General features: G+C 27.0%; 1 protein-coding gene across 1 annotated transcript; it reads right to left on the bottom strand.

Annotated features, from left to right (window-relative positions):
• Positions 1-881: 881 nt before the first annotated feature.
• Positions 882-19,160, bottom strand: LOC129960559 (GTP:AMP phosphotransferase AK3, mitochondrial-like). The gene is made up of 5 exons (XM_056074047.1): positions 18,891-19,160; positions 17,418-17,537; positions 15,966-16,138; positions 7,963-8,081; positions 882-4,637 (listed from the first exon to the last, which is right to left on the bottom strand). Exons 1-5 carry the CDS (start codon positions 19,030-19,032, stop codon positions 4,538-4,540), a joined length of 654 nt encoding a protein of 217 aa, XP_055930022.1. The 5' UTR covers positions 19,033-19,160; the 3' UTR covers positions 882-4,537.
• Between the last annotated feature and the right edge of the window lie 123 nt (positions 19,161-19,283).

Raw genomic sequence — 19,283 nt, 5'->3', positions numbered from 1 at the left:
TTAAAAAAACAACAGCTCTTTAGAACACTTTCTCTTAGGTACAAAACATCAGAATAATTATCTTGATGATGTACTATAAAAAAAATCTGAGCTGCAATAAATCGTGAATAGAAAAGGAGTAGTTATAATCTAAAATTTTAATTGTAAAGAATTTACATTCTCTCATACCTCTATGCTCGCTCATATGATTTTGCAGTGTCAAAAAAAGCGATACCACTGTGCTTCAAAAGAAATATTGATTCCCCATTTTACACAAGATTGGAAAAAAATTCATAACATTAGTAAAGCAGGCAAAAATCCAAAGGTACATAAGCTTGAATAAGAACAATATCATCTCATTAGGGAATTTGGAATGCTTCATAATGTAAGATTGAATATATCCATCCCATATATAAACTATATTTTACACTTTATATTTACATATACTTTAAATCCTGATCTGGCCATAAAATAACCAAGAGAAACAAGCCTGAGAATTATAACCCCCCCCCCCCAAAAAAAAAAAATTTGCATCTTTAAAGCTTAATGCTGATGATTGAAATGTTCTGACATTGAAAAAAGTTTATATTTAGTGTCAGAACCAAAACTGAAAAAGAAAGTTTATGAATAATAAATTCACAAAAAAAGATAAACTAGTGAATTAGCAATGAAGAATTACTAAGATCATAAGCCAATTGAATCTCCAATTTAGTATATTTTTGAAATAATGACGATCGAAATAAAATTAATAAGTATAATATATAGCATCTCAAGAATCTAGTCGAATCTTAAAGAAGTTTTAAATCCACTAAATTTCACAAGATGTTATTTGTGCTTTTTGTTAAAACTATTAATATATCACAATTCAGTCTAATACACTTTCATCAAGATAAAATAAAGAGTCAAAAAGTTTCCTTTATTTCATAATTCATTCAACAGTAATTAAAGAATATAACAATGATATGACATATCCTTTAAAAATTATCTTGATGATACAGGTTTCAAAAGCAAATAAGAGTTCAAGAAATGTAACAGTATCACAAAACTGAAAGACAATACAGTTTAATACATTAAAATATAATGCTGGGTTTTTTTTAAGTACTAAAATAATGCATGATTAAAATCACAGTAAATTAAGCCTGTAAAACAAATAAACATAAATAAGTTCACAATTCAAATGCAGACATAATTTACCTCCAGAATAAAAATGTTTTGTTTGATCAAACTTCAATAAGTGCAATGGTTTCATTAATACTGAAAATAGAATAAATTATTTTGAAAGAGAAATAATTAACAAATTATTTTATAACAAATCACAAGATACAACGACAATACAACCATTTTAAATATATAAATAACAATATGGAATAAAATTTTAAATAAAAAAATATCTCTATGAGTTAAATAAATGGATACTTTTCAATACTGAAATAAACGCCATAAATAATTAAATTTCATAGCCAAATAAATTAAGTACATAAGCCAAAATATAGTTAGAAAATGAATTCTTGAAACAAAATATGCAATTAATACTTTCTTTTACAATACCCCTTTGCTAAACATCAAAAACATTTTCAAAAATATGACATATAAAAAAGATGGAAATATATAATACTATTAAATTGCTAAACGTAAAAAGCATAGTTTTTATAACTAAAAGAATAGAAACCTGAAATAAAAGACAAGTTTGTAGAGCTCTAAAGGCAAGGTAAAATTTAATTGGAATATATGCCCCTGAGACTACATGCAAGTTAGAAATTTTAAGATTTGAAAATATAAAGAAAACTGTAAAAAATTGAGATGATAACATATAAAAATATTTATATATCACTAAAAAATACTGCAATTTAAATATAATTTTCTTTTGTGGAAACTAAATACTTTTTATATACAACTACACTAGCCTGTTGAGAATCATCGTGTCAAAATTCCGACATTCACAAAGGAGAAAACAGCGTTTGAAAATTCTATTTTTTCCATAAGGGAATGTATACAGCTAATACTAGATGAACCAATAGAGGCAAGTAATTGAGATATTTTTTCTCTTTTGCTCATGATAAAGGATCCATTTAGGTGCATTTTGCATCAATAAATCAATGCATTTTTTTAAAAGTATAGTCACAATAATTCTCAAGAGGCAACATGAAAATCATTCAGTAATATCAACTGTAATTATGTTTCAAATAAGGAGAATCATTAGCATATCAAAAGAGCCAAAGTAAAATTTTTCAAATAAAATTTGTAAGAAAAATTCGTGTTCGCCTCTTTAAAACGAAATATTTTAGAATAGTGAAATTTTATCCATGATTAATGATAATTTTTTTCAATATCTTCATTTAAGAAATTACAAAAGGCCAAATACTATTTTTAAATTGAAACAAATAATGAAGATTTAGTTAAAAAATTTAATGCAAATTCACAAACTCTGCCCATTTTGAGACACGTTGATTTTGAAAATGTATTATTAGTAATAACTGTATAAAATTATTCATCGGTTATTCCATATTACAAATTGATATATCTTGTCATACTAATATTCATATTCGGTATACTGATATAATTAACATGTATTGTGATAAGAAAATTTTTTACATTTCTAGAAAATATAATAAGATTTTAGAAACATTTAGCATTTTAATTATTCTTCATATATTTTCAGATACCTATGTGTCTAACTGAAATAGTCATAGAGAATATATCACAACTTATCGAATGTGCACTGTTTGTTTTAACATTCATTTATACTATGAAAGAATTCCTTTATATTAATCTTATAAAGTACTTTTTAAATCTAAAATGTCGCATTCATTTCCTTAGATCCTGATATCAAACTAGATTGGTTTAATATTTTTAGTTTCTAATGAGTTTATTCTGAAACATAAGTAGAGGTTAAGTTAAAAAGAAATATATTTACAGAATTCATAGTCATTTGAATTTTCAGTAGGTTTGTTCTACATTCAAACATTTGGCACAAAAAACACGAAACACAATAGAGACAAACTTGTGCTTCTTAAAAGACAAATACATTTATAGAAAACAATACAAACAATTATTTGTCATTTATTGGAATGAGTTGAATTAAACTGAAAAAAAATATCTAGTGGCAACTTTGAAATTTCCTAGATAAATTTAAAATCAATATGTCATGGGCAAAACAATTTAGATATAGCAAGCTTGAGACAAAATGGAAATCGATTAACCTCAGAGTTAAATATGTAGAGAAAAGAGAGTCAAGAAAGAAAAAAAAATCAAGAGAGCTAAATTATCTTCTATAATTATAAGGAAATCCCCTAAAAAAAGAGGAATTTTATATTCAGAATAGTTACATACCTTTTAAGAATCCATTTTTTATCCTTTAACATAAAAAAGAAATTAATTCGAGTAGAAAGAGGGTATTTAGTTGTTACATGATTTAAAACAAATTATATTTTTAATCTAAAATTTTTATATTCGAAATCAATTAAAATTTTATTAAAAATATTTTGTAAGTCAATCCTATTTTTATTTAAAAAATTACAAATTTTCAATCGACAGTAAGTCACAGCAATTGGGCACATTTCACTTTCAATAAAATTAAAATGAAAAAAAAAATGATTTTACGTTTGTTAATACATAATAACTACAAAAGAGTATTAATATGATTTTTAACTTGATGATTCAATTATGAATGATTTTAGGACTTAAAATAAGTCTTTTCTTTCCATTTAAATTATCAGCATTTTTAAAATTTAAGTTGAAATGACACAATCTTATATGCTGCCATTTTTTTGAGAAATTTTATTACATGCTGAATGAATAAAAGTTTTATAGGATTAACATGATGTTGTCAGGTTTTAATTACAATATTTCTTAATCCTTAAAAGACTGGAAATTTATTTAAGTTAATCTGAGGAAGAATGACAGAAACTTAGTACGAAAAACATTCATCACCAATTCAGGTATGGCAATATGAAGCAATTTGCAGAATCTTTAGGTGTTGAAACAAACAGTATTAAATAAAAATTAAATAAAATATTAAGTAAAAATTATTAAGTAAATCAACCAGTTAGAGGTGCTTTGGACAATAATAAATATAACATTTTCATTAATGTTCTTTCATTTCTCAAAAATTTTCCATTATCTTCTTTACAATCTAAAGTTAACTTCGTGAGTGTATAAATATATAATAATAAGAGTATAAAAAATGGAAGCCTTTAGAGATTTTAAGGCAAACACCATAGTATATAATAAATAACTGAAAGCACCTTTCACTTAGAAATAATTTAAATAGACAATAGTTAAAATTTCTTATGGATGGCACTTTTTTACAGGATTTTCTAAATTTAACATTACAATCAAAAATGACCAGAAAGAATATAAATTTAAAACTATCTAAGTACTGTATTTTTAATGATCTAAAAATGTATGAGATCAAAAATGATAAAACAAATGTTGCGATAAAAGTACCATAATCAATTCAAAAATAATACAACAAAAAATAATTTTCTATAAAGAGAGTAAAGAAAAAAAAAAAAAAAAATGTCAAAAATAAGTATGGCAGAAAATATCATTCTTTTTATCACCCCTGCTTTTGAAAATACTCTTCCAAGCAGATCTTTACTTTTGGCCAGATTTCATTTGTTTCTTTACCAACAAACTCCTTTAGAATGTTTTTCTCTCTAAATAGGCGAAAGAGAAACAAAATGGTTAAAAAAAAAAAAACTGAAAGAATTAGAGACAAATTGATCATACAATTTCAAAAAGTCATTATGACTTTAGAAGCAAACAATACCTTTTGTGTGCATTTCACTACTGTAGTAAATAATAATTTGTTCCACAAGTATCATTCAGATATAGGCATACGATATAATTTAGTAAAATATATCTAAAATAAGTTAAAAAAAGCAAAGCAATATCGATTAAATAAGAGAACCTTTACTGCAAAAGGAATACCCAATTTCAAATGAATTGAAATCATTCGAGCCAGCAGCCTAAAACCAGAGCCGATGGCAGAAGTTTATCAACAGGGGCGGGCAAGAACAATTTCATAAATTTAGCTTCAAAATAACTCATAATAATCCATTTTCATAAAATCCAATTAAATATTAATTAGCTCATCAAAATTTTTCACCTTCTTAAGTTTCCTTCTTTTTTTAATTCAGATATTTATCCTAATTTTTCTCTCATTGATAAAAATTTGCTAGCATATTTTGTATAAAAAATTATCTCAATTTCTTTTACTAACCACCAAAAGGTTGTCAGTATTTAAGTCTCTTTTATGAGTCTTTTGAGATTTAATTGCACTGAGATCAAATTCTAAAAAAACTACAGTTATATTTCATTCTAGATTTTAATACATAGATTTTAATTATTTTGAATTTGATTCGAATTTAAAAAATTCTTAATCGTCTGGATCTTTTTAATGCTTATAAAATATTTCACTTACAGTAATAAATGAATTAATGGAAAGTGCTACATTAATTTATAAATGCTTAATATTGGATAATGATAACATATACAAAATACTTAATAAAATAACTAAATACAAAAATTCATAAAAAGTTTTTTATTAGTTAATTCTGTTGAAAGTGAACAATGTTTCTACAATATATAATTATACGGAAAGAATTAATTTATAAGATGCTGTCGGCACAAGAGGAAACCCGAAAAATAAATAAATGGAATGTTTATTCTTATAAATTCCTCCAAATTCAGAAAGAAAAAAAAAAAATCTTCGATAGCAGTACCCTGAAGATCTTTCAGAGTCTTCAACTGAGTAACACTTGATGAAATAATTTCCCACTGATTCTTCCTTTTCTTCAAGCACATCTCTAAGACCGGAGTTAGTTGATTTTATTATATTGATTCTAGATGCTTTATATTCGTGTACCTTTTAGCGTAATCAGTGTCAAAGAATCTAGCACAAAGAATGCATTCAACTTTGTATCGTTTGCAGCTGGATGGCATATCATGTTAAATGAACGAATGCATGCTCTTATAATGGAGACTATATAAAATAAAAATAGAAACGAAATTCAAATAGTTTTATAAAAGAAACTTTTCTAAAATTTAGAATAAGTAATAAAAAATATTTGATATTTATGCCAAAAAACGAACTTTTAGCGATATCATATCTAAAAGAATTTTTAAATAAGAATTGCGAGAAGTAGCATCAATTCAGATTTGTTTCCAAGTCTGAGACCAATAATCTCATAAAAGATACCATGATATTGTTTGTTTTTTTAAGAAGGCTGAAGATTTTTTTCCTTCTAATACATGTACAAACTTATTCTTTTATGTAATTCTTAGTAAAGTAATAAAAATGCACGAATCAAACATTAGATCACTCGTGTTAAATCTAAATATATACATACATTTGTATGTTTAGACTTAATAACCAAAGCATTTTATTCAAAACAATTAAATCTTGAATTTGAACTTCTCTATCTTCATTTTTAGGCACATATTCTTGTCTTTGAGTATTTTTTTTTCCCAAGGAACTATTGGAAACTAATATTTTCCCAATAAGAGGGTACTGACAGAGAAAGGAATTGTCCCCCCCCCCCCACTAAAGCCGCCTCTGTATATAACATTATTTGATGAAGCAGGGTGAAGGTCTTTCACAATCTTTATTTTTCATGGCTTTAATGAAATAGTTGGATTTTTATGCTATCAAGATTTCTTTTTAAAAGTCATGGTCAGCGCAGCACAAAGTTTAGTTTAGTTATATTAACGTCCAGTTTGAAGCAACACTAGGGCTATTTTGGGACGTACCTCGTAATTTTGAACCGCAGTCAGATGACGAGGACGACACCTGAGCTGGCACCCCCTCTCCACACCACACCAGCGGGAGGACGTTTGGTCAGGACGGATTTAACGTGCAACAGACCCCCTTACACGACGATTCTTCGGTGGAATCTGGTCTCGAACACGAAACCCTCCGGATCCGAAGCCGAGACCTTACCACCAGGCCACCGCGACCACTAGGTGCAGCACAAAGAACCAAGTAACTGTATTTCGAATTTGTATAGTTTCCAAAAATGAATTTGCCACCACAAAGTTTTGGTTCTGTAGGAAAATTATAGCCACGTTACTTACAAGTAAAAAAGTTAAAGCGAAGTCGGAGTTTGAGTGATTTGAATTTTTTCAGAAAACACGCACGCACGCACACAATTTTAAACGCATAAAAACTTCTTTACTTAATACCTTGCTATAACTGAATTATATTAAAAACTAACATTTTTAAGACATAAAAAATCATACAAAATTTAGAACTTCTTTTTTTCACTCTTCAGCTACTATTCCTCATAAATCTTACATAGCTACAATTTACGTAGGTTTGCAAAAATTTAAATATTTGGGTATCTCTTACACTTCATCAATATTCAAAAGGTACGCCTATGATGGCTTTCAAAAACCTGAAAGAATAACCAATAGAGCTAAGTTGAGATTTAAATTTGTGTAATAGCTTTCTATTTTGGATTCTCAATACAGGATCAAATTAACATCAAAAGAAATTTATTATAACTTTTGGGAGGACAAAATGAAAGAAATTTTAGATTTGAAATAAATATTAAATTAATTTTTATATATGAGTATTTATAAGTTTTCTTTGCAAGAAAAGTCAACCAAACAAAAAGTAAAAGGATTATGAAAAAATTGCTCTGACCTCAAGATAGGAAAATTCACTTTTCACAAAAGAGTTACGTTTTTATAGAAAGCTTAAAATTTCGCAAAAGAATTAAACTATTCTGAGTTCCTATAATGACAGATTAATCTTTATTTTAAACCAAGCTTAATATAAAAACGCGAAATTGAATGTTGCCCTCTTAATGGTAATACTTGACCCAATAGACATATATTCAGATATATAATACACAGGTACACAGAAGATCATTTTAATGACCCCAAGACTTTATTTTCACTTTAAAACATTTAATATGATTTCATATAATTTCTTCTACAAATAGAGAAAATAAAAATAAAATAACAGATGAATCTCACCTGAAATATTCCAAAACAGGAGCATTTCCTTTTCTGTAGTTAAGCAATCTGGTCAAGACAATATCTGGTTTATCATCATCTCTCTGTACGAGTTTCTCACCAGTAACATCATCTATTCCCTAAAATAAGAAATGCTAGAATTGAGCACAAAATAATACATGAAATTATTTTAAATTAGAGGTAAATAAAATAAATCATGTGAACATGAAATCTTAAGTTGTTATTATTAGAAAAATTTCGATATCACTTTTTTTCTATATTGAGCTACAAATGGTGTTCCTGAACAAGCAGTTAATCTAAGTATAGTAGCATGATTTCATGTAGCAAAATAAAGCTATTTACTTTAAAGTAAGTTGCTATTATTGCAAACATATAACTTCATTTCGACCCATTTCATAATATTATATATATATTGCAATCAAATATCTTAAAAAATTTAAATAAATAAACAATTTTTGTTCTTCAATGAAAAATCATACATTAAGAGGCAAGTAATTTCTTTAGTTATCAAAATAAATTAATTTTAATTCTTAAATATAACTGAAGACCGATGTTTTGAAACCTTTCGTTTAAAAAATACATATGCTAAATAAAGCATGTGGGCATCAAATATAAATATATGCATTTGTAGTAAAATAAAAGCAGTAACATATTTATCTTTTCATTAAAAATTATCTTTTCATTTCAAGTTTAAATTACATTCAAATGGAACTTTCCATTGGTTCGATTTTTTTTAACCAAAGGATCATCGCAACAAATCTTGCTAACTTAAGCTTTTTTCCCATCAGAACCCCACAGAATATAAAAACATGTAATCTAGCATGCCTTTCCTTTTTCTGTTCCTATCTCCATAGAATGTGCCTACGATGATAGTTATCTGATGCCTAAGTCAAACATTTCTGTTTTAATAATGAACAAGTGGTGAACTCTATTTTCTTTGACATATGAGTGATAAATTATTTTTCCAGTTCTTGTTTCCGACTCATTTATAAATTAGTATTAAATTTGTTCTGTCGCGGACAAGTTCATCGAATATTAAAAATTTAGATATTAAACAATTTAATAATCTTTCCTAGTATTGGAAAATAAAATGCATCATTGCTTTGAAATAAATATCTTCATAATTTCATTTCACACTGTCTTAGGATTTTGATTTTAGTTGAACAAAGAACACAGGGCTGTGTGTAGGAATATGAAGAAATTATGATAAAAAGTTAACAGAATTACCGACACTTTCTTTAGACAACATATTCCTCAAATACAGGGTGAATTTGACCAAAGAAAAGTGATGATAGGCCTATATGGACCATATAACATTATGGCAATCCTTTCCTATCTCTTACCGTTTGACATATTAAGTCATTCATTCATTTCATTATTCGCTTGACATATTAAGTCAAATTCACCCTGTATTAATATTGATATAATATAAACGTGGCAAAAACATTCATGAAAAGCATTATCAAGTTTATAAACATTTTTCTTAGTTACATTTTTAAAGTACATCTTAAAAATCCAAAAATTTGGAAAACAAAGCATTAAATAAGTCATTAAAAAGAGATACATCTTTTAGCTTAAAGAACAAATTCACTCTGGCAATGCATGATCTTATAAGTAATAATTCATTACTTATTTTTTTTTATGAATAAAGCGCAAGATACTAAATCATATAAAATAATAGCTATAAAAACTGAAAATTCCTTTCATTAAAATAAAATTTGCAAATTAAATATATGCTTCATTATAAATAATTTTTAATACACTGAATTCCAAACATTAAGGAAAAGTCGGAAAAAGTGCGATAACACCACCAAAAATCAGTACATTTTTGTATCTATTATGCAGTATATGCAAGAGTAATTGTTGCATTAGAGTATGATATGAAATTTAGTTTGAGCTATTGTGGCTTAACATCATTGGATGCATAAATAAAAGCAAGCTTAAAATAATCTAAATTTTCTGCAACTAGGAACTGCATAGTGAAATTTTAGAGTAAATTTTTAGATAAGGACATTATTTGAAGATTTACGATGGCACGCCACTGAGTGAGTAGAAGGGGTGCAGATCCGATGTGATAAGATGATCAAGAGTGAATGTGAACTCTTCAGCAATTCATGGATTTCATTTATAAGAACACAATTGGCTTCTAGATGGCACATAGAATTACAAGTGTTGCAGATGACCGATATTTACAGAACCACTACATCAATTTTTGGTGATGTTGATGTTTTAAAGAAATATGAAATATAATAAAATATATTTATTAATATCCAACAAAATCAAAATTGAAAATTAGACTCTATTCGAACTGAAATCATTCTTTTTTATAAATTCTGAGATCCCAAAATAAATTTTTGCAATCCAATGGGACGCAAGCACACTGTTATTGCAATCAATAAAGTTTCAAGAGATAAAATAATATAGCTTACACCACAGAGTATTTCCTCGCTGATGAAGAGAACGGTGCAATATACAATATTCAATACAAAAAAAAAAAAAAAAAAAAAAAAACTTTGTTGTTAACAATAATTTAGTTATATAAAAGAACCTGTACAGGTATTACATTAAATATGCTGTTGGCTACTTCTCGGGCATTTTGAGCGTAAAGTGTTGAATACTAGCTAATATTGATTGTACGTTAACAAATATTGCTGTAAAATAATTCCAACAAAATTGAATTGGCTACGTTATGCAGTTCTGAGCGTTGCGGTTTCGCGTGAAATAATTCCGATGGTTTTCTATGTCCCATTTGTTCACCAGCTAGTAAGCGTCAAATTTCTTGACTTTTACTCCCATTACACCTTGAAAACACTTCTTTTTTTAACTTAGAATACGGATCTGTGCTTTTTGGAGACAAAATGAGGTCTCCAATGCCATTGATGTAACTGCCATTACTGCATCTGCAAGAAATGAAATATACAGCAATTATGTTTGGTTCCTCCATCGGTGATCGGCTTAGGAACCGCTAAATAGAAAGTAGATTGAACCATCTTGAACTACAATGCAGGACCAGTAACAATTAAAGTAGGTATTTTAACAGCCGAAATATCCATAATTATCAGGATGGGTCCAAGCACGCTTCGTTTAAAGAAAATCCTTCAGGTGAACATATTCTAAAAGTTTAGAACATGTTTTTTGGTATTGATGTCTGACACAAAGATGCAATATAATAAAATAAATATATTAATGTACAATACAATCAAAATTGAAAATTATATTTGATTGGTACTGGAATCGTACTTTTATATATAAATTTTGAGATGTCAGAAGAAATGCCAGAAGACATTCCTACCATTCAATGGAACACAAGCAAATTGTTCTTGCAGCCATTAAGGTTTCAAGAACTAGAATAATATGCTAACACCACTAATCAATCCGACTTTTTCTTATGGAAACCTGATATCCAGAACAACTTTATGCAAAATCTTCACAAAGGAGAGTTAAATGCGAGACGTCTAGCAATATGTGTACTGTTTACACAATACCATTAAAATGAAAGTTCATTTAGGTACATTCACATATTATATGGCGCACAAGTCAACAGAAGTTATTATTCTTTTCCAACGAGTTCAGAATTTGTTTGCAAAGTTTTAGAAAGGTAATCAAGTTTGGCAGAATCCAAAAACTTACTATAATCCCAATCATAACATTGAAAGAGATGTGTTGAGTTCAGTGCATATAAGTTAGCAGTTATATGTATACACTTGTATATTAACTCAAAAAGCACTGTTAATCCTCAGTAATATAGAGACAATATTCTTGATCCATCTAATGGTCCAAATACTGATGCAATAAGTTTCATCATGCTCCTCCCACCATCTCTCCTGCAAGTACTATATAAAAGAATCCATGGATCTTCGAAGATGATCACGTCACTATTGAAAGCCAGGTCTTTTGCAAGCCTTTCATCTACCAGAGATTAAGCCCCCCTCCCTCGATCTGGGGCTAGGAGCTCCGTGAACCATGTCATTACGCACGCACTCATGCAATAGGTGATTATTTCAATCAACAAAACAATAATTCTAGACTACGCAGCACTTGGTTGGTGAAAAATTACCTTCATGATGAGATTTTTATGCTTATGGGTAGGCCGAATTATTTTTGAAATCTGAATTCAATTGAGCATTTCAGATGGCCAAAACATATTGCTGCACTTAATGCAGCCTTTCAGGTCTTTGCCCTGCCTAGACATAGCAATAGGCCTTATAGCCAAATGTTAATAAACACTATCATTTTAGGCAAAGAGAACAACGGATGTGCCTATACAGTTATTAGAAGTGACATTTCATATTGAAGCTGATCACATTCAGGCATTGTGCTTTTTGATGTTTTCATTCTGTGTATTTTGAAAACAACAACAACAACAAAAGAAGTCTTGCTTTTCCTTTGTTTCTGATTTATAAAGCACTGTTCAATTAACATCTTTTGCTAAATTTCTCAAATTTTCAATAAACATGAATTTTGCTATCTTCCCCCTGACTTCCCCCCCTGACTTTTCCTTACTTTTTGAAAACACAGTGTATTATAACAAACACAAATTCAAACTAGAAGTATTTTATGATTAATAAGCAATTAATACAGATTTTGGTATAGTGTTTGGATAAAACATTAAAAAAAAAATGTAATGAGTAAAAACTAACTTTAAAAACGTAAAACTAATTTTAAAAATCAACAATAATTTAATCAATTAAATCACAAGTTGCAGGGAGACAATATTAAACTGCTATTTTTGTAAAAGTATTGTGCACTGACAACATTAATGTGAAATGTATAATCATGGATAAAAAAAAAAGAAGCCATTCAGCTCTATTCTGGCATCATTTATAGTAGAATTATATATAAGGTATAACTTGAAAGGCATTAATGTATGCTTAAAGAATTTTTGAATTAAAAATTTCATAAGGAATTTGAAATTTTGAATTTAAATTTGATAACAGAAATTTCATGTATATATTGAAATAAGAACAAATCTCACCATTTCCAAAGGCTTCACCAGTTTTTCTCATCAAATTTCAAAACTTTATTATAAGTTATTCCCGGGAATCAAATTTTATTAGAATAGGTTCGAATTTTATTATATTCGTTTGAAATTATGAGCTAACAAAATTTTTAACATAATAACCTAATGTTAACAAAATTATTAATGAAATTTTGAACTTTTATACATAAAAAAATATAATTATTGATCTAAACTCTTTTTGTTATGATAACATAAGATATTCTACACATTTTGCACACATATTTATCAATAAAAAGTAAATAAGCAAAAAAAAAAAAAAAAGAGTTAAAAAATTTTTTTAATAGTAACACTTATATTTGGACATAAATTGAAGGACAAGGCCATTTCATACGGACATACAAAATATAGCTCATTCCTAAGTGTAGTTTTCTCATTATATTAAATTTTCTGTTTGGACTCCAAAATGATGTGTTTAGGCCATTAGCATTCATAAATTTCAAGATATTGACAGCTTTTTATTTGGCATTTAAATGCTACCAAGCATGCATTTCTCAAATCAAATATCATATTCCGTGGCAATTTAACTTAAGAATACATAATAAAATTTCGTCAGTGGCAAAAAAATATGAAATCAAAGTAAAAAAAAAAAATGACTTTTATAGCCATAATATTTTATTTACAGTCACTACTTTTAAATCTGGAGGAGAGTCTTATGACAATCTAGAAATTTATTCATTGGCTTAGAATCTTATAGCAAAAAAGGAGAATTTTATTTCCTAATGATAATTTGTAGGCTTGTAATTATTTGATTTTATAAACATATTGATCAAATTATTTATCTTTATAACTATCTTAATAATGTAATACAAATTCCACTTTCTGTAACAACAAAAGAGGAAATTTGTGCTTGTTTAAATTTGTTGAAGTGCACAATATTTTTTATAGCCACAAAATTAATCTGTTGTAATTGTCATTAATATAACAATGTATATAAATATAAATGGAATAAAAAAATGTAGGCATCAAAACATTATTAGATAATGCATTTAATAGTAATTTTTTGGATTCAAAATATGTTTTACATTTATTCCCTGCACACATGAAAAGGAAGAATTTCAAATAATTTTATTGATTTATGAAATATTGATTAAATTTTTAGTTCAATACTATTTTTCTCCGTATAAATTACAAGTTCTTTACTTAATATTTAAAATGAAGGGCCGAAGTGGATTACATACAATTTAAAAATTTTTTCAATCCGATTGAATGTTGAAATGAATAAACTTTTTGGAAAGTAAAGTTTTTATAACAATTGATAAACAAAAATGTTTTCTTACAAAATAATAGACCAAATTTCGAATGAAATTCATTTTTAAGTTATTACTTTTTCAAAGAATTTGATATAGAGCAAAGACGAGACTATAAGAGACCTTTAAAGTATTTGCAGATATTTTCGATTTGACCTCGATTATATGGACAATCGTGATTTGTGAAATAATTTTGTTTATGAATTAAGGCATTTTCTTATATCCTTTAGAAAAGAATTTCAAATTCTAAAAAACAAATGCAAAAATTAAATTTGCATCCGTTTTCAAGCTTTTAAGTATAATTAGTTTGTTTCTGGTAAATTACATTTAGATATATCATTAAGATTTGTAACTTTATTGGTTTTATAACTCCATTTAATATATTTGATTGATAAATGCTACATTTTATTAAATTTCAGTCATACATTTTATTAAATTTCAGTCAATTTTAAGTCATTTTAATTAAATTAACCTTGTTATGTTTAATTAAAATTGTTCTAATATAATTTTTCGACCATTAAACTAACTATTTCTTAAAGACATCCAATGGAAAAATTATTTTCATAATTGCTATTCTTAAACAATAACTATTTCTATCAGTGTACCTGCTTTCACATTTCTATAAAAAGCAGCAAAATATGTGACGAATGCTTTAAAAAATGCTACAATGATGGAAATTAAAGATATGTAGAATAAATAAATGAATATTTAGCATGATGCTCTGCAGTTTCCTTTCCACATATGTAATACACATATATCCTATATATGTGTTTTCATACATAGAAATCCTTTATAATCAGAAAGCATTTGCATATATCATTAAGTTGCTGGCAAAGCATGGCAGAAAACCGATTTACATTTATTAGTGAATGAAATGCACTCTTTTTTTTATATATATATTTGTAAAATAAAGTGATGTATCATTTCATGTCTATTTATGAGTAGTAAGCAATGACGATAAGAATATTAATAAAAAAATTCAGGAATAAAAATGTTAATTTCTTTCTCTCTCTTTATATAGGCAAGACATTAATTTAAAAAATAAAGTCCAATTTCTTTTAAAACAACAAAATATATAAAATTTTACTTCTTTCACCCATATAGTATTTTTAACAATTACTTATTTTGGTGTCTTCAGCATAAATGTGATTCAAGCTCAGTTACCATTTAAACAAAACTTTCAATGCTTTTGAATACTTCTTTAAGGAAAAGAATGAAACTTCTACTAGAAATTTTCACTATCAATATTTTACCATGCATGAAGTAATAATTGATTTAGATTGTAATTTCTCAAATGTTTTAAAAGTGTCACAAAAATATAATTAAAAAAAATTATTACCGACTTCCAAAGAATATCTAAATATGAAACATTTCAATGCAGAAATGACCCCTTAAACGAAAATATCATATCTTTGGTTGTAACCCTGATATATTTATCAAAATACATACTTTGGGCAATTTTTATATGAGAAATATATTCATCACATCAAAAAGCAGTGTTGTCATAAGAAATTTCAAAATTTGTATATTTTCAAATATGTAGATAATTTTTTACGAAAATTTTAGGCACAACATTTATGAGTATCTATTACTACCTTCAAAATGGTATTTTTAATTTTAATATAAAATGATCAGCAGCAGAATAATGCTTTGTGGCTCCTTTTTTTCCCCCCACGACTGCACATAAATTTTTAAATTTATAAACAGATAAGCAGAAGTTCAGTAACTTTACTAACAGGAACTTTAGGAGGATTAAAATCTGTATTATATATCCGACCACTAGATTGGTGTAACCAACGACCTTTTAATCTGGAAATAATCACTTCATCAGGTACAGCAAGACTGAGGGCTAATGTAATATCATGCTTTGCTGTTAAATCTTCAGCTTGTTTCACAGTGCGAGGAAAGCCTACAAATAAAAAGTAAATCGGTCAGCATATTTTAAAATTAATAAATGCTTATCCTGCCTGAATAAAGGGTTTCTGATGACTAAGTGTTCCACTGTGTAATTATTAGGTATTTCATTATAAAATCAACATATAATTGAACTGAGAGCAACACTGGCAAATCCATATTTTATGTAATTAAATGTTCAGCTAAAATTCTTTTTTGAAACAAAAAATAAAATTAAATTAAAAAAAATAAGCCAATTAATAATTAAAATTATAAATAGATAAGAGGTTTAGATATCAATAATATTTTTTTCTTTCTTTAATCAGTAAGCAATATATTGAAAAAAATCTCTGGCAACTCGCAGTTTAAAATAAATTTAAGATATTATAGAATGTCCTAGGTTGGAACTTGTCAAAGAAAAATCCAATAAAATTCATGCAAAATTTTTTTGACATCCCTACTATCAAGAGTATTTAAATTTATGCTAAAAATAAAAAGCATTGGTTTAAATCTGTAATAACTACAAGAGTTTAAATTTTCTGTCTTTGAAATTCCATCTTGCCAATATTAAAAATCCTTCTGTAATAACGATTTCATGCATAAACCCAAAATATATTTACACGAGATAAAAATGAAAAGCATAAAAATACTGACAGTACTAATTCTCTAAAATTCTCCCTCCAAACTACAACTTTCAGTTCCTTCAATTTTGAAGGATTTAAAAGAATACGATAGAAGTACATTATTATGGATTAAAACATTAATAGGATTAAAAGTTTCATAATATCACAATTTTCCCCCCTTTGTTACATGTTAGAAGTATTATCATTAATAAATCTAATTCATAAATAAAAATTATCACTTTATAGGTTTCAGAAACAAAATATGCTGAAATTACATAATCATATTTGCATAATTTTAAATACTAAGATTAAAATGAGGGTTAAATTAAAATTTAGATTTTTGCATAGGGAAGACATATTTATAAATATTATATCAGAAGAAATTGTTACAATATGTATTAGAGAAATATAATATAAAAATATAGATGTATTTTGAAAGTAATTAGTAGAATGTTGACTGAAAATATTAATGTTGTCCACAAAAGTTTATTTATACTATCCTGAAAATATTCAATGCATATGATCTGTTTAATATAACTTTTAAATATTATGAGCCCACATACATACAACTTCATACAACTTAAACAAGAAATTTCTTGATGTTTTTACTATGAACAATAAAAGAATTTTGTAATTTAGCAACAGAAATAGGTATAAAAACTATTTTATTACCATCCAGTAACCAATTACAATTGGTAAGTGATTCCAGTTGCTCTAAAATTAGGCTAGTTACAAGATCATCTGGTACCAGCTGCCCACTTTCAATATACTTTTTTGCTTCCCTCCCTTTGACTGAAAAAATAAGTAAGGCTTAAATGCAGATAATGTCCCTATGTAATCAGATAGGAATTCAAATATATATAAAATAATTAAAAGAAATAAAACAAACACACACATGTGAAAATCTCAAAATTCAAATCATTTAAAAAATGCTACTGACAGAATGAAAAGATAATAAAGACTAGGCAGTGCAATTTGAATAATAACTCAAATTACAAGAGAAAATCAATTTTATAGAATCTAATAGACCTCATAATATAATCCTAAAGATACAGATAGGTTAGCGAGGCAGTGAATATAAAAGTACATAAAAGGGAAAAAATCTCAAATAAGCTTGCTTTAATTGTTTTTATATCAAATAATCTCTGACTGTTCTCAAAAATGCATACTTATAATGTAAACAATGTAAGGCATGCATACAGAATCCAGAAATTTAAATAAATCTAGTTTTAATTAAATTTTACCAGTTAAGAATTGTTCATATTTCAATCATATTATTTAAAAATAAACACATATTTTCATAAGAATATATAAAAGTATTGTATTTTTTATATACAGAATGAAAAAACAGCTTTTATTCAGCAATTATAATCAGTCATTATACTTTTTAAAAATCTGCAGTTTTTACTATTAGAGCCTTTCAAACCTTATGGATCAAAATATTAGCCCTTTTAGCTCTTATGAAACCTTTTATACAAAGCATATACCAGATTCCTCAGATTAATATTATGCATTTATATAAAAATATTTAAATGAGGTTTAATAAAAGGAGAATTAATAAAGTAAATTTGTTTTAGTGAACTGTATTATAAATTATAAGCATCTATTAATAATAAATAACAAACCAAAAGGAGTGGTTTTAGTTCTATAATCTTAAAAAAAAAAAAAAAATCATAACCAGGCTGTAAACTATAACTGATAAAAAAAATCAAATTAAGTCTCAACAATGGAAAATTTCATTTGCTTAAAAAATTCCAAGCAATAGTTTTTGCTGGAAAGATATGTTTAAAGTTCCCAGTACATTTAAGGCTATCCAAAAACCTACACATTTTTTAATCATTCAAAATCTTACCACTTTTGATATCTATGCTTGTAAAATGAATCTTTTATAACTACGCACATTACAACATTCCTCCGATATATCTATTATGAAACAAAATTTCATGTAGGTATCTGATCCATTTTAGAAAGAAAATTAGTTATCGTCAACAAATTCTTCCGTTAAGAAACCTAGTGTGCTGATCTAAAAACTATCACCAACAAATCAAAAACTTATATGAATACACACAAAAGGAAATTCTAATTTAAACTGAAAACACAATTTTTGATAAACTACAAATATTTTAATAGTAAGTAAACAATTACTAGTTGCCTGGGCTATATGACTTCTTAAAATATCTCCACTAGCCACATACGACATACTGAAGCTTTTCACAATACGCGAGGAAATAGTTCCTTTGCCAGAACCAGGTGGTCCCATAATTACAAAGCGAAAGAAATTCGCCATTCTTAAGCAGAAACACCTGGAGCGTATAATGAGTTAATGGCCTGTTATCACAGAAAAAGCTTATATCACACACGGAAAGAACTTCCGACTCGAAACGTCACTTTCACATGCGCTACTCCGTTGCTATAGTAAAAACAAACACAAAATGAAGCTATTATTTGTTGCCAAAACCGTCAGTTTCGTCATTGTTTTAACAAAATATCAGCGTTGAATATTTTCGATTTCAACCATTTTGCTTGTAAATTGTTTAA

The sequence above is a fragment of the Argiope bruennichi genome, chromosome X2 (assembly GCF_947563725.1).
Source record: "Argiope bruennichi chromosome X2, qqArgBrue1.1, whole genome shotgun sequence".
Lineage (NCBI taxonomy): Eukaryota > Metazoa > Arthropoda > Arachnida > Araneae > Araneidae > Argiope > Argiope bruennichi.
Note: the sequence above shows the minus strand (reverse complement) of the source record. Positions and strands in the feature narration are given on the sequence as shown.